Below are 11,765 nucleotides of genomic sequence, written 5' to 3'. Positions count from 1 at the left end.
CATTCAAATGAAACAAGGCCATGTTGTTGTGTTAATTATTTACATCACCCCCCCCCAACCCAAAACCCTGCGCCCTTACAGGTAGTCAATGGACCTGTAGAGCCGCTTCGAATGGCTCACCTTTTTACCATAACATTGGAAGAATAGCTTCTCTCAAGGTCTCCACTCTCAATGGGATTAAAATAACAGTTTGAAAAAAAAAAAAAAAATCAAGGTTGGTACAACAAAGTGTGTGGCAGGGGTTGTATTTGCATAGGCCTGCTGTTTTCACATCAAGTCCTAGAGAAGTTGTGGGGAAAAAAATACACTGGGATGTGCAGGACTGAGTCAATTTGCTCATTTTTTTTTTTAATTATCATGTAAATTTAACTTTAAAAGTAGACATTTCTGGAGTCTAATGTGCTTTTTCCTCCAGCCTCGACTTGTAGAAACCGTCCCAGGTGCAGGCAGGTCCCCCCCCACAACACACACACACACACACACACACACACACACACACACACACACACACACACACACACACACACACACACACACACACACCTGACTGAGCAGTAATAGAAATAATAAGCATGTGTAGCGTTTTGCTGCTTTAGTTTTTTACCTGTGCGCTGTCCATTGGTGTTGTGTGAGCAGATGGGGGGGGAATGAAACGGCTGTTGATATGCTAATGAGGCCCTGTGCCAGTGTTATCACAGAGCTGCTCCAGACCTTCACTTCCACCATTAGAGGGAGACCTCAGAGCGCAAGACAGACAGAAGCCCACAGCTTCAATAAAAGTAGTTTTTCTGAGCGGGGGAGCACAATCCACTGAGTGAAAACAAGACTAAGGCGATACCTACACCCAACATCCACCTCAACAATCCATGAAAATGCTTTGGAAATTAACTGATAACATTAAATATGAAGATTGCGAGGTAAGGGGCTCCTTTTTTTGATTTTGTTTAATTCAATTTAAAGTTTTAAAATTTATTAGGATGATCATTTTTAGGGGTGTGTTGTATTGTTTTGATCCAATTATTCATTCTTTCTGACAGCTGTTAGTTAACACGTGTAATTCAATTGCAGAGAGAAATATATCCATGTTTTTAAAAAAAATTTAGGTCATTCTTTTTATGTATTTGTTGTACAGTAAAATTTGAAGATTACAATTATATCAATAAGAATAATAATAATATTTATAACAACAACAATAATACTACTAATTATTATAATAATAATAATTTGGCATTGTGGAAATAACAGCTTTATTTAAAATGTTAGTTGCATGAGTAAATTCACTCCAGTCATTTTTTTCCCCCTCTTTAAATTCCCATAAAAAATGAAAGCAAAAATATTAAATAACACGTGCACACTTTAAAAAAATAACATTATACACCATGCATTTAATTAAAAATAAATATGTTGTGTAAATGGCAGGTGTAGGCTAACACAGCCTGCTTTATTCATGGCATGGACATTTACCCCTCAGTTTTAATTCATTTGAAACATGAGCCGTTTAGAATATGCGTGTGGAGTGCATGCACTTAGTGGTTGTTGTTATGTCCATAGACAAAGTTTGGCAGTAATATCAGGGACTTGTTTAGGACTGGAGAAGCCAGTCGGACGTGTTTTTTTTGCCAGAGGAGACAGAGGGATATAGGAAGAGGAAAACAAAAGCTGGACACCTCCGCGTCCATGTTGTGGGTATTTGTTTTAATTTATAGCCAGTGTTTTCCTGCTGATAGATGCACAGATTAATAAAAACCGGTCACAGCAAGGTGTTTTGTAATTTTTTTTTTAAATGTGTGATAAGGCAGAAGAGGAGTGGAGCTGTTGGTAAGAGCTCAGGATCCGCTCGGCCCTGTCATATAGACTTTTTGGGTTTTTTTTTTTTTGGTTTATCTCCGTCTTTCCGGGTGGAAAATGTTTTAAAGTTAGCCGGTGTGACTCTGGCTTTGGATTCGAGGAGACAGAGGAGAGAGAAAAGGAGACCCGTGGAGAGCAGCTCGCTGTCGGAGTGTGAGGTGGAAAACAAAGAGCCGCTCGCTGCGATTTTCTGCTGGATTTTCACCCAGTTCAGAGGTTTCACGTTGTTCCCTTCCACGGTTTCTCCCCCTGTCTGTGGTCCACCTCCCTTCATTCCTATGTCTTTCTTTCACTTTTGCGCTTTGGCCCTGGGACCCTTTTAAAAATGCCCCCCTCCTCCTCCTCCTCCTCCCTCCTCCCTCTCTCTCTCTGATTCGTCAGACTGGGAGTGAATGTCCCTCTTTTTTGTCTCTCTCTCTCTCTCTCTCTCTCTCTCACTCCCTCCACACAGTCTCTCACTCCCTCTTTTCTCTCTCACTCCCTCTCTCCCCATCTCTGATTAGATATACTGATTCCTCCTTTCAATGGACGTCATTTAAGCGCAGACTCCTGCCTTGAGTTGCGTCCTCCGCTTCACGCCCGAATTCACCATTCTTTCCTTATTATTAAGTATATTCCTGCAATATTAATAGTCATGAATGCGTGCTATTAGGAGTCCAAGAAGGGAGACGAAGAAGCGGCTTCTTTTCTTTTTTTTGGGGGCTAATATGAGCTCAAGCGAGGGGACGGCAGCACTGTGATAGAAGGAGAGCAGGGAGAAAAGAGGGTTTTTTACCAAGAGAAACTTTTCAACCCAGATCCTCCAGCACCGCCGAATATCTGCATTTTTTAGACCCACGTGAAGGGCAGCGGGGATTTATTTCTGATGGATTATCGTCCTGCTTCTGTGGCACACATCTGATCGCCGGGGCCATCGTGATCTTTTTTTTTTCCGGAGAGAAGAAGAAGTCTTTTCGGGGGGCTACATTTTTTTGTTTTGCTGGTTAATCCCCTTTTGCTCACCCCCCCCTTAAACACTCAAAGTGTTTTTTTTTTTTGAACTGATTACTCTTTCCTTGAGTGGCACCAAAAAATCATTTCAAAATGTTAGTGCACAGTTTTTCCGCGATGGTAAGTTGCTGAATCTCCGTGTCAGATACTTGGAGAATTTGTTTTGCGTATCAGATTGTGTTATAATATTTTCGCTGATTAATATTTTCCAGATTCTTGCATGTTTTTAAAACCTCGCTACACCCTGGAGAGGTGTTGGAATAGCACAAAGCTTTATTTGAGGGCATTCATTCCCATCTCTGGAATTTCGATGTTTTTATTCGAGACTTATAATGGTTTATTATCACCTTATTTTATTTCTTAAAACTTTTGCGCACAGGTATTCCCATTCTGTGCTTAAACTTGTTGTGTTTATTGTTTAAATGCACCAGGACCAAGTACTTCACATTAAATAGGCTACAGATTCCTGTCATACACTCAGGCCATATTTGATAATGCCCCAGCACAAAGAGTTGAAATGCTTGTGTTTTTTAGTTTTTTTTTTAACTGTATTTAGACTAAACACTTTTCTGTCTGTCCTCTCCTGCCAGGACCGTCACGACGGCACCAGCAATGGGACAGCCAGGCTACCTCAGCTGGGCGGCGTGGGCCAGAGTCCCTACACGAGCGCTCCTCCGCTTTCCCACACGCCGAACTCGGACTTCCAGCCCCCGTACTTCCCTCCGCCCTACCAGCCCATCTACCCGCAGTCTCAGGACCCTTACTCGCACGTCAACGACCCGTACTCCCTCAACTCCCTGCACGCCCAGCCGCAGCCTCAGCACCCGGGATGGCCTGGCCAGAGGCAGAGCCAGGAGAGCGGCCTGCTGCACCAGCACCGCGGCCTGCCCCATCAGCTGTGCCGGGAGTACCGCAGGGAAGTGCTCCTACCGTCCGGCCACGGCATCGATACCGGACTGTCGGACTCTATCTCCCTCCACGGAATACCTCACTCTTTAGACGACGTTCAGGTGAGGCAGCTTTCACCCGAGTCTCTTTATTGTGTTAAAAAAGAAAAGGGTCAGTGGTATATTTTCCAATTAATATAATCACTAACAAAAATGACAAGTAATGTTGTTATTTTAATTTTTAAAAATGATTGTTATTAGCCTATTTGTTTAAGTAACCTGTCTTTCATAATCAGGTTAGTATTTATAATAATAATAATATTAGGGTATTTTGAAAAGTGTTTTTTTTTTATTATTATTAATATTATTGTTGTTTAATAAATGTTCGAAGGATGACACGCATTAAAATAGTTATTCTCCTAATAGAGCTTTTTTTTTTTTTTTTACTGCTTGAAAAAATATACTATGACATTATTTGTTCAGTGCTGTCATAATTATTTCGAATAAAAACAGTACAATTTAGCCTCATAATTTCAACTATTAAAAAATGTCGTTTTAAATACAATGAATATGCTTTCAGTTGGGGTTTTGCTACCATGCTATCACTTTAATCTAATTAAATGAGATGGATAAATAAACAACATAGCGCCTGTATTTCCACACGGATCTTCTCATGTCGTCCGACTTTATTTGATTTTCTCCAGTTTAAAAAAAAACAAAACCCCAGATGAAGCTCGCCGTTCTCTGCTGCAAACAATAACATTATGATACCCTAACAGGAGAATTGAGTTTGGTGGATTGAGTTTAGAGATAATAGCTGTGGGATCACTAAAGATGCATGATAAATGAGCGCTGGAAAAAAATAAAAATTGTCTATAACCCTCATTCTTATTTAGAGGACCCTTCCCAGTTTTTAATCAGAAACAAACACCAATAATCCTCTAATTAGTTCATAGGCCCTTTAATAGGCTGCGCCGCCGTAATTACTATCCAATCTAGATTAGAAGTTTCCTTGTGAGTAGAGCCAATATGAGGGCGAAATTAGGTCAGGATTATGGGCCGACACGGCTTCCTTATTTAAGTCTGACTTTGTGATCTGGTGTAATGCGTCCATCAGTGTAACCCGACGAAAAACAGCCGTGGACTGGACAATACTAACAGGTATGGGGCCTCGGGAGCCTCCATGTTGGGTGAATTGTGGCCGCTAATTGTGTCAGGCTTTGTTCGTGCACAGCATCGTGTGTTGCATTCACTGACACAGAGACTGAGGCTGATATTTGTTCCTGCCTTTGTGCTAAAATTGTCCTTTTTTTTCTTCTTCTTCTTTTTTTTTTTTTTTTTTTTTGCATGTGTGTCATAGTCTGTTGATGATCAAGGAATTCACATTCCGGACCAGACTGTAATTAAAAAAGGTAAGCAATTTTCCTCCGAGATATCATGCATGTTTCTGCAAGCTGCACACCACTAGGCTTACACACACACACACACACACACACACACACACACACACACACACACACACACACACACACACACACACACACACACACACACACACACACCATTCACCATTCTGCTCGAGAGACCCCGATGCAGTGCGGTAATGCCTGACTGATCCTAATACGCAGTAGCCTATTTTTCATTACATGGTTTCCAAGTGCATCAAACTGGCTGCACCTTTTTTTTTTTTCCTGCTTTTCTCGCTGATGGAATTTACTGTCAGCGTTTCAGAGAGATGAGAGGAGCTGGTGGGGCTTTGTGAGGCCCGTGGTATTGATGGTCAAAGATTCAGGGCCCATAGACGATCCTGGGACTTCAGTGGTGGAAATCCAAAATAGCTGCAATCACACTGCATGGTCAGAATGTAAAATGGAAGTTGGTAGCGCTGGATGGAGGGGTTAGTGTGTGCAGGATGGTATTCATTTCCTCATTTAGGTAGGGAATCAAAACTCAGCTTGCAAAAAGCATTTTTTATTATTAGGCGAAGGTTGTTGGGTAATAATAATAATTCGTATGTATTTGTTGTTAAAATGAGACTATCGTTAATACAACACGAGAAGGCCTTTTTTTTTTTTCATGGTCGGGTTTAAAAGCGTTTTGTCAGGTCAAATTAGAACTCACTTGACTAGATATGGGGCGATTTTTTATCTTTCCTTTTCTGTCCTTTTTTTTAAATTTTATTTCATTCTCTCTATTTTGAGTCTGTCTATCAGCGCATCAACATGATAATTGGCTTCTTATATTAGTAATCTCAAGAGTTCGTTTAACTCCTATTGTCTCTATTAGGCTCCCCTGAGCCATTAATGTCACAAGTGATCTATCCAAAGGCGCACAGTCCCCTTTGTCTCCGGTTACTGCACACCAAAACGGTGTAAAGCCCAGTAGTGCTGAGAAACACCTCCCCCCACCACCTCCACCTCCACCCACCACCAACACCACCACTCACCCCGGTTTTGAAATCACACACGGGCGGATTTCGCTAGATACTGTGGATATGTCAAAAAATAGGTAGTAGACCTTAACCGAATCTCCCGGTTGGTGTGGATGTTTTTTTTTGTGCAGAATCGAGTCGTGGTGCGCAAAAATAAAAGAGATTCTCGCTGTCGACACACACACACACACACACACACACACACACACACACACACACACACACACACACACACACACACACACACACACACACACATATATATATATATGTTGACTGCGATTTCTTTATATATTAGATAAAGAAAGGACGGATGGAAATATTATGGATTTTGTACACACATAATTATGTCAAATAGTCATAATGTTGCTGATTCCACAATGCACACATACATTATTACTATTATTATTATTATTATTATTATTATTAGTACTATATTGCCACGTTGAGGGCCTCTATTGGGCGCTTTTTCTCTGCATGTCATGTTGCTGAAAGTGTACACATGTGGTGCTAAACTCTAAATCCGGGGCCTAAATCCCCCCCCCCCCCCACTTCTCATTTAGTTAAGGCTCTGCATTGCATGAAATTCACTGAGCACGGTCTCTCTCTCTCTGTCTCACCCCCTCCCTCCTTCTCCACCATCCTCTCTCTCTCTCTCTCTCTCTCCCCTGGCTATAGGTCCAGTGTCTTTATCAAAGAACAACAACCTCTCCTCCATCCCCGTAAATAAGGACGGTCTTTTCGGAGGGGTGGTAAACCCCAACGAGGTGTTCTGCTCTGTTCCGGGTCGCCTGTCCCTCCTCAGCTCCACATCGAAGTACAAGGTCACGGTGGCGGAGGTGCAGAGACGCCTCTCGCCGCCCGAGTGCCTCAACGCCTCCCTGCTGGGCGGGGTGCTGAGGAGGTGAGTTAGAAACTGGAAGGCTGCAAACCAAAAAAAAAAAAAATCTGTACCTGTCTGTGTGTGTCTGAGTGTGTCTGAGTGTGTGTGTGTGTGTGTGTGTGTGTGTAAACTCTCTCACTCCACTCCAACCCATTCTCTCTGTGAGCTTGCATCTCTCTCTCTCTCTCTCTCCTCTGTACCAAGAATAATTAAAATCGACCAACCATGACACCTAGCTCCTGCATTTAAAGCAGGAGGGGTCTGTTAAATTCCATATTAACTTCCCCAGCGCACTGGATCTCTCTCTCTCTCTCTCTCTCTCTCTCTCTCTCTCTCTCTCTCTCTCTCTCTCTCTCTCTCTCTCTCAAATTAATGTAGGCCTAGTCTGTTTCAACCCCAGCTCTATAGGCCCAGTGAAGGCATTACACATGAAAACATTGGTCTCCAGTGAACTGTCTACTGAAGTGCTGTAGACACGCAGCCAGTAATAGTACTGCCTATTAAGTGGGGCTTTATTTATTCATCTTGTACAGTATTTGTCTGCTGGTGAAAAGGCCGGGCTCTTTTTTAGTATTATTTATAGCTTTTATGAGGTATGTAATGGAGGGCAAAGACAGCCAAATTCAGTCCACTCACCTTTTAATTAGCGACAAAAGAGCTGGACCACATTTACTGACACATGATGTAAATATCATGTATGCATCTCTGAAAGCATCAACACAATTCCAATACGAAAGGACACAATCATTACAAATATTTGACAATGTATATGTGACTGTTTGCGTGTAAGTCCAAACCACATTTCCCCATAAATCCACGACATTATTGCATATTTTTATATATTAATTATTCTGCTCTATTCTGTCCCAGGGCCAAGTCTAAGAATGGAGGAAGATCCTTAAGGGAGAAGCTGGATAAAATCGGCTTGAATCTACCTGCGGGCAGACGCAAGGCAGCCAACGTCACCTTGCTGACGTCACTAGTCGAAGGTAAGTCGTGTGCCGTAAATCACGTTCCCACTGTTGTTGCTCACGCGATACCAGGTGCTTCCAAAACTGTCTCTCTCTCTCTCTCTCTCTCTCTCTTTCCCTTTCTTTCTCTGTGTTGGAAATCAGCATATGCGCTCATCCGTGTAATGTGGACCGACTTTGCCTCGCAAGTAATAAAGCATGAAGGATGTGCGTGTGTGTGTGTGTGTGTGTGTGTGTGGAGAGAGAGAGAGAGAGAGAGAGAGAGAGAGAGAGAGAGAGAGAGAATGGGGCTGGTGATTCTAGTGGCTTTGCAGCGTTGGCCTTCGCTTTCAGGAGTCCACTTGCAGGTCCACGGCTGGCCTAGTTTATACACTGGATGAATTTGTGTTGAAGTCCAGTTAATTATTGAGTGCTGCTTGTTTATTGGGCACCGCTGAGCTGCTTCACCTCATGGATGAGAAGTCGATTGATTTATTAACCCTGCGTTATTTCAAACATTATTACAGCCTGGCCATGGTTTTTAATGGTGACTTAATTCTTTCGTTAATAGCTTCCCATGCTTTTGGGTGTCGTTGAAGATTTTTTCTTGCATGCAAATGGCATGGCTCTGACCTATGGGGAGCTATATGTTTTTGGCCTATTAAAGAATAAATTAGTCGATGGTGGATAAATCCATTTTGCTTGCAGAGTTGAACCTTATTATTCAGTGCAGTGGTGTTTTGTGTGTGTGTGTGTGTGTCGTGGGTTTTCCAAAGGTGAAAGCCTGCGATGGTTCATTGGTCCCTGTTAATCATTATTGCAGGAAAGAGGCCGAATGCAATGCTCACTGTGCTCGGTAGAAATGTGGTGCTGTATTGTAATGAGCCTGGAGAAATGTATGATTCTGGGTAATAAAGGGGTGGTGGCACGCGTGGTGGTGGTGGATGGGAGAGGGTGGGAGAGGGCAGCCGGTTATTTAGTGAAGGTACACTGCGTTTGCAGGGGGTGCTGTCATTGTTTATGATCCGTTCCGTTTTATGGAAACGAGTTTACTGGACTTGAGCTTTGATGCTAATTGGCGCATGCGTTCTTCCGGAGTGGAGGCTTATGGGCAGGAAGCCCTGCAGTAAAACACTCAACTGCTTCAGGAAATTAAAACCAAAGACTTTGGGGAGAAAAAAAAAACCAAAAAAAAAACCCAATTCAACCAACAAGAGAAGCGAGCTCAGCTGGGACGAAATGAAAGTTGCGATTCTCGGAGATCAGTGTGTAAAGACAGAGTCAGATTTAGTTACAGCCATTTAAAATTGCTCCCACATCTCTTTGTGATCTGCTGGACTTCCAATACTGTGCAGGCATTGGTAATCAATGACATGGTGTTAAGCATGACGCTCCGTCTATATTTCATACCCACTTATTGTTTCCCCTCCATAGTTAACCGTGCTCAGGGTATGGAGAGGAGAGCTTGACGTGGATTGACAGCTCGCAGGCCTTGTTTTATTAGTATTATTATTATTATTTTTTTAATTATTTCTAGGCTATTATTTGTCATCATCATTAGTGTTGTTGTGAAGACACAGGTGTTATAACCCTGCTGTCTGTTCACATCAGATTAATCATGTGCTAGTCCAAACAGGGAGTGTGTGAACTCAGGATTCCATGTAACCATATTTAATAAGAAAACACATTCAACCTTTTTTTTTTTTTTTGCTTTCTCAGGCGAGGCGGTTCATCTTGCCAGGGATTTTGGTTATGTATGCGAGACCGAGTTTCCAGCCAAGGCAGTAGCTGAATATGTAAACCGTCAGCATTCCGACCCAAACGAACAAGTCCAAAGAAAAAACATGCTATTGGCTACAAAGTAAGTGCTATTATCACATTTCACTGTGTCACACCGAATGCATCCCAGTCTTTGCCAGAGTGTGTGTGTGTGTGTGTGTGTGTGTGTGTGTGTGTGTGTGTGTGTGTGTGTGTGTGTGTGTGTGTGTGTGTTTGTGTGTGTTCATTTTGACACTCGCGCACACATACACAAATAACTCATTTTTTTTGTATCTTATTAAAATGCAATTTTCATGCTTTTCACAATTTCCTTAAGTTCTTTTTGAACAAATAAAAATTCTATACACTATATGTCAGATGTGTGATGCCAATCATCAGTCCACTATTAATTAGCTTAATATTAATTAATACACTTTTTTAGACACACACTGTTAAAATTTTACTGGACATATCTGCTAATTACGGATTTTATTCTGACACTTATTTTTTTTATTATTTGGGCTACACATATCATAATTAAAACGTGTCACATGCAGTCAAATGTGCTGCTGTTGGTGTGTTGACTTCCATTGACTGTCCCTCATCTACACAGCTGTAGTGAGTGTGCCTTTCTTATTTCTTCGACATTGCCACATAGCTGGTTTACATGCAGCGCTACCATTGGTTATTAACTGAAACATGGGGACTCCTTAAATGGCCTGCGTATTAATATTGATGACGCGCTGCTATAATCAAGCAGCTGTCTGCTATAACCGCTTATTACAGGCTTTGTTGAGTGTTGTAAAAATGAAGAGTTTAATGATATGAACTTTTAATGGTAGAATACAATGTTTTATACGATCTAAAATATTCTACATAAATGCTTATTGTACTTGCTGCATGCAAGCAAGACGTACAGAGGAAGGTGTTTGAGGGAATAACAGCATAGATTGTCATTATTTTATGGTTTTATTGGTGTTTAGGCCCATTTGATACATTTGATGCTACTGAAGTTCAAAGAATACGTTGCAAAAATGTTCTTTTTACATTGACAAGTCTTTGGACTCGTGTTTTCTCTTAAAATCTTCTTAATAAAAGTAAGACCTCCTGCCCCTGAGCTCAGGTATGAACTTCCACCTGTTTGTAGCCTCGGGGCATTTTCTTTAGCCAAGTGTTAAATTCTGAAAACAAAGCAAAGTAAGAAACACAGTCTCATTCCACTAACAAATGTCGAAAAGAAAAAGATTTAAATAAGTTGCATGGTTTGCAGAAAACAGGATGTCACCTTAGTGGCTGCTTACTTTTCACTTATGAATTTACAACCCAGCAGCACTAACTGATTATAAAATGGCATTTTCTTTGCAGTGTGTCCAGTTATATTTTCCAATTCTTTACATTAAAATGCATACACAGATTTGTGATGTTCTGGCTTGGTCACTAACTCTCCCCTCTATCAATCTCTCTCTCTCTCTTTTAGGCAAGTCTGCAAAGAGTTCACAGACCTGCTGTCCCAGGACCGCTCGCCTCTAGGAAACTCACGGCCGCAGCCCATCCTCGAACCGGGAATCCAGAGCTGTTTGACCCACTTCAGTCTCATTTCGCACGGTTTCGGGACCCCGGCGCTTTGCGCGGCAGTCACGGCCCTGCAGAACTATCTGACCGAGGCTATCAAGGCCATGGACAAAATGTACCTCAACAACAACCCCAACAGTCACTCAGATAACGGCACTAAAGGCGGAGACAAAGACGAGAAGCACAGAAAGTGACGTTTCCATCCCACCTTCACCGAGGGCCAAAACCCCCAGGGGCCCTTCTTCTACACCGGCCCCCCCACCCATCCAATATAAATATTATAAATACCTTATAAATACTATTGATAAAGTTAAACGTGCCACTTCCTGATCTTGCGGCGGTTTTTTTTTTTTTTTTTTTTTTTTTTTCATGTTTTGTTTTTACATCCCACTTTGGATTCACGAGGAAACGACGCAAGAATCTTCTTCTTCTTCTTCTTCTTCTAC

General features: G+C 41.9%; 1 protein-coding gene across 3 annotated transcripts in view; it reads left to right on the top strand.

Annotated features, from left to right (window-relative positions):
• tfap2a (transcription factor AP-2 alpha) overlaps positions 1 to 11,513 on the top strand; it is a 12,510-nt gene extending 997 nt beyond the window's left edge. The window contains exons 1-7 of one of the 3 annotated variants that reach the window (XM_054623194.1): positions 867 to 917; positions 3,429 to 3,848; positions 5,086 to 5,137; positions 6,835 to 7,060; positions 7,910 to 8,028; positions 9,709 to 9,850; positions 11,225 to 11,513. In XM_054623194.1, coding sequence (XP_054479169.1) covers positions 867 to 917; positions 3,429 to 3,848; positions 5,086 to 5,137; positions 6,835 to 7,060; positions 7,910 to 8,028; positions 9,709 to 9,850; positions 11,225 to 11,513 — 1,299 coding nt within the window. Of the gene's footprint in view, positions 1 to 866; positions 918 to 2,931; positions 2,959 to 3,428; positions 3,849 to 5,085; positions 5,138 to 6,834; positions 7,061 to 7,909; positions 8,029 to 9,708; positions 9,851 to 11,224 lie in introns of those variants that run through there. The other 2 variants (XM_054623196.1, XM_054623195.1) reach the window with 2 other exon arrangements.
• Positions 11,514 to 11,765: the final 252 nt, after the last annotated feature.

The sequence above is a fragment of the Anoplopoma fimbria genome, chromosome 21 (assembly GCF_027596085.1).
Source record: "Anoplopoma fimbria isolate UVic2021 breed Golden Eagle Sablefish chromosome 21, Afim_UVic_2022, whole genome shotgun sequence".
NCBI classification, from domain to species: Eukaryota; Metazoa; Chordata; class Actinopteri; order Perciformes; family Anoplopomatidae; genus Anoplopoma; species Anoplopoma fimbria.
Note: the sequence above shows the minus strand (reverse complement) of the source record. Positions and strands in the feature narration are given on the sequence as shown.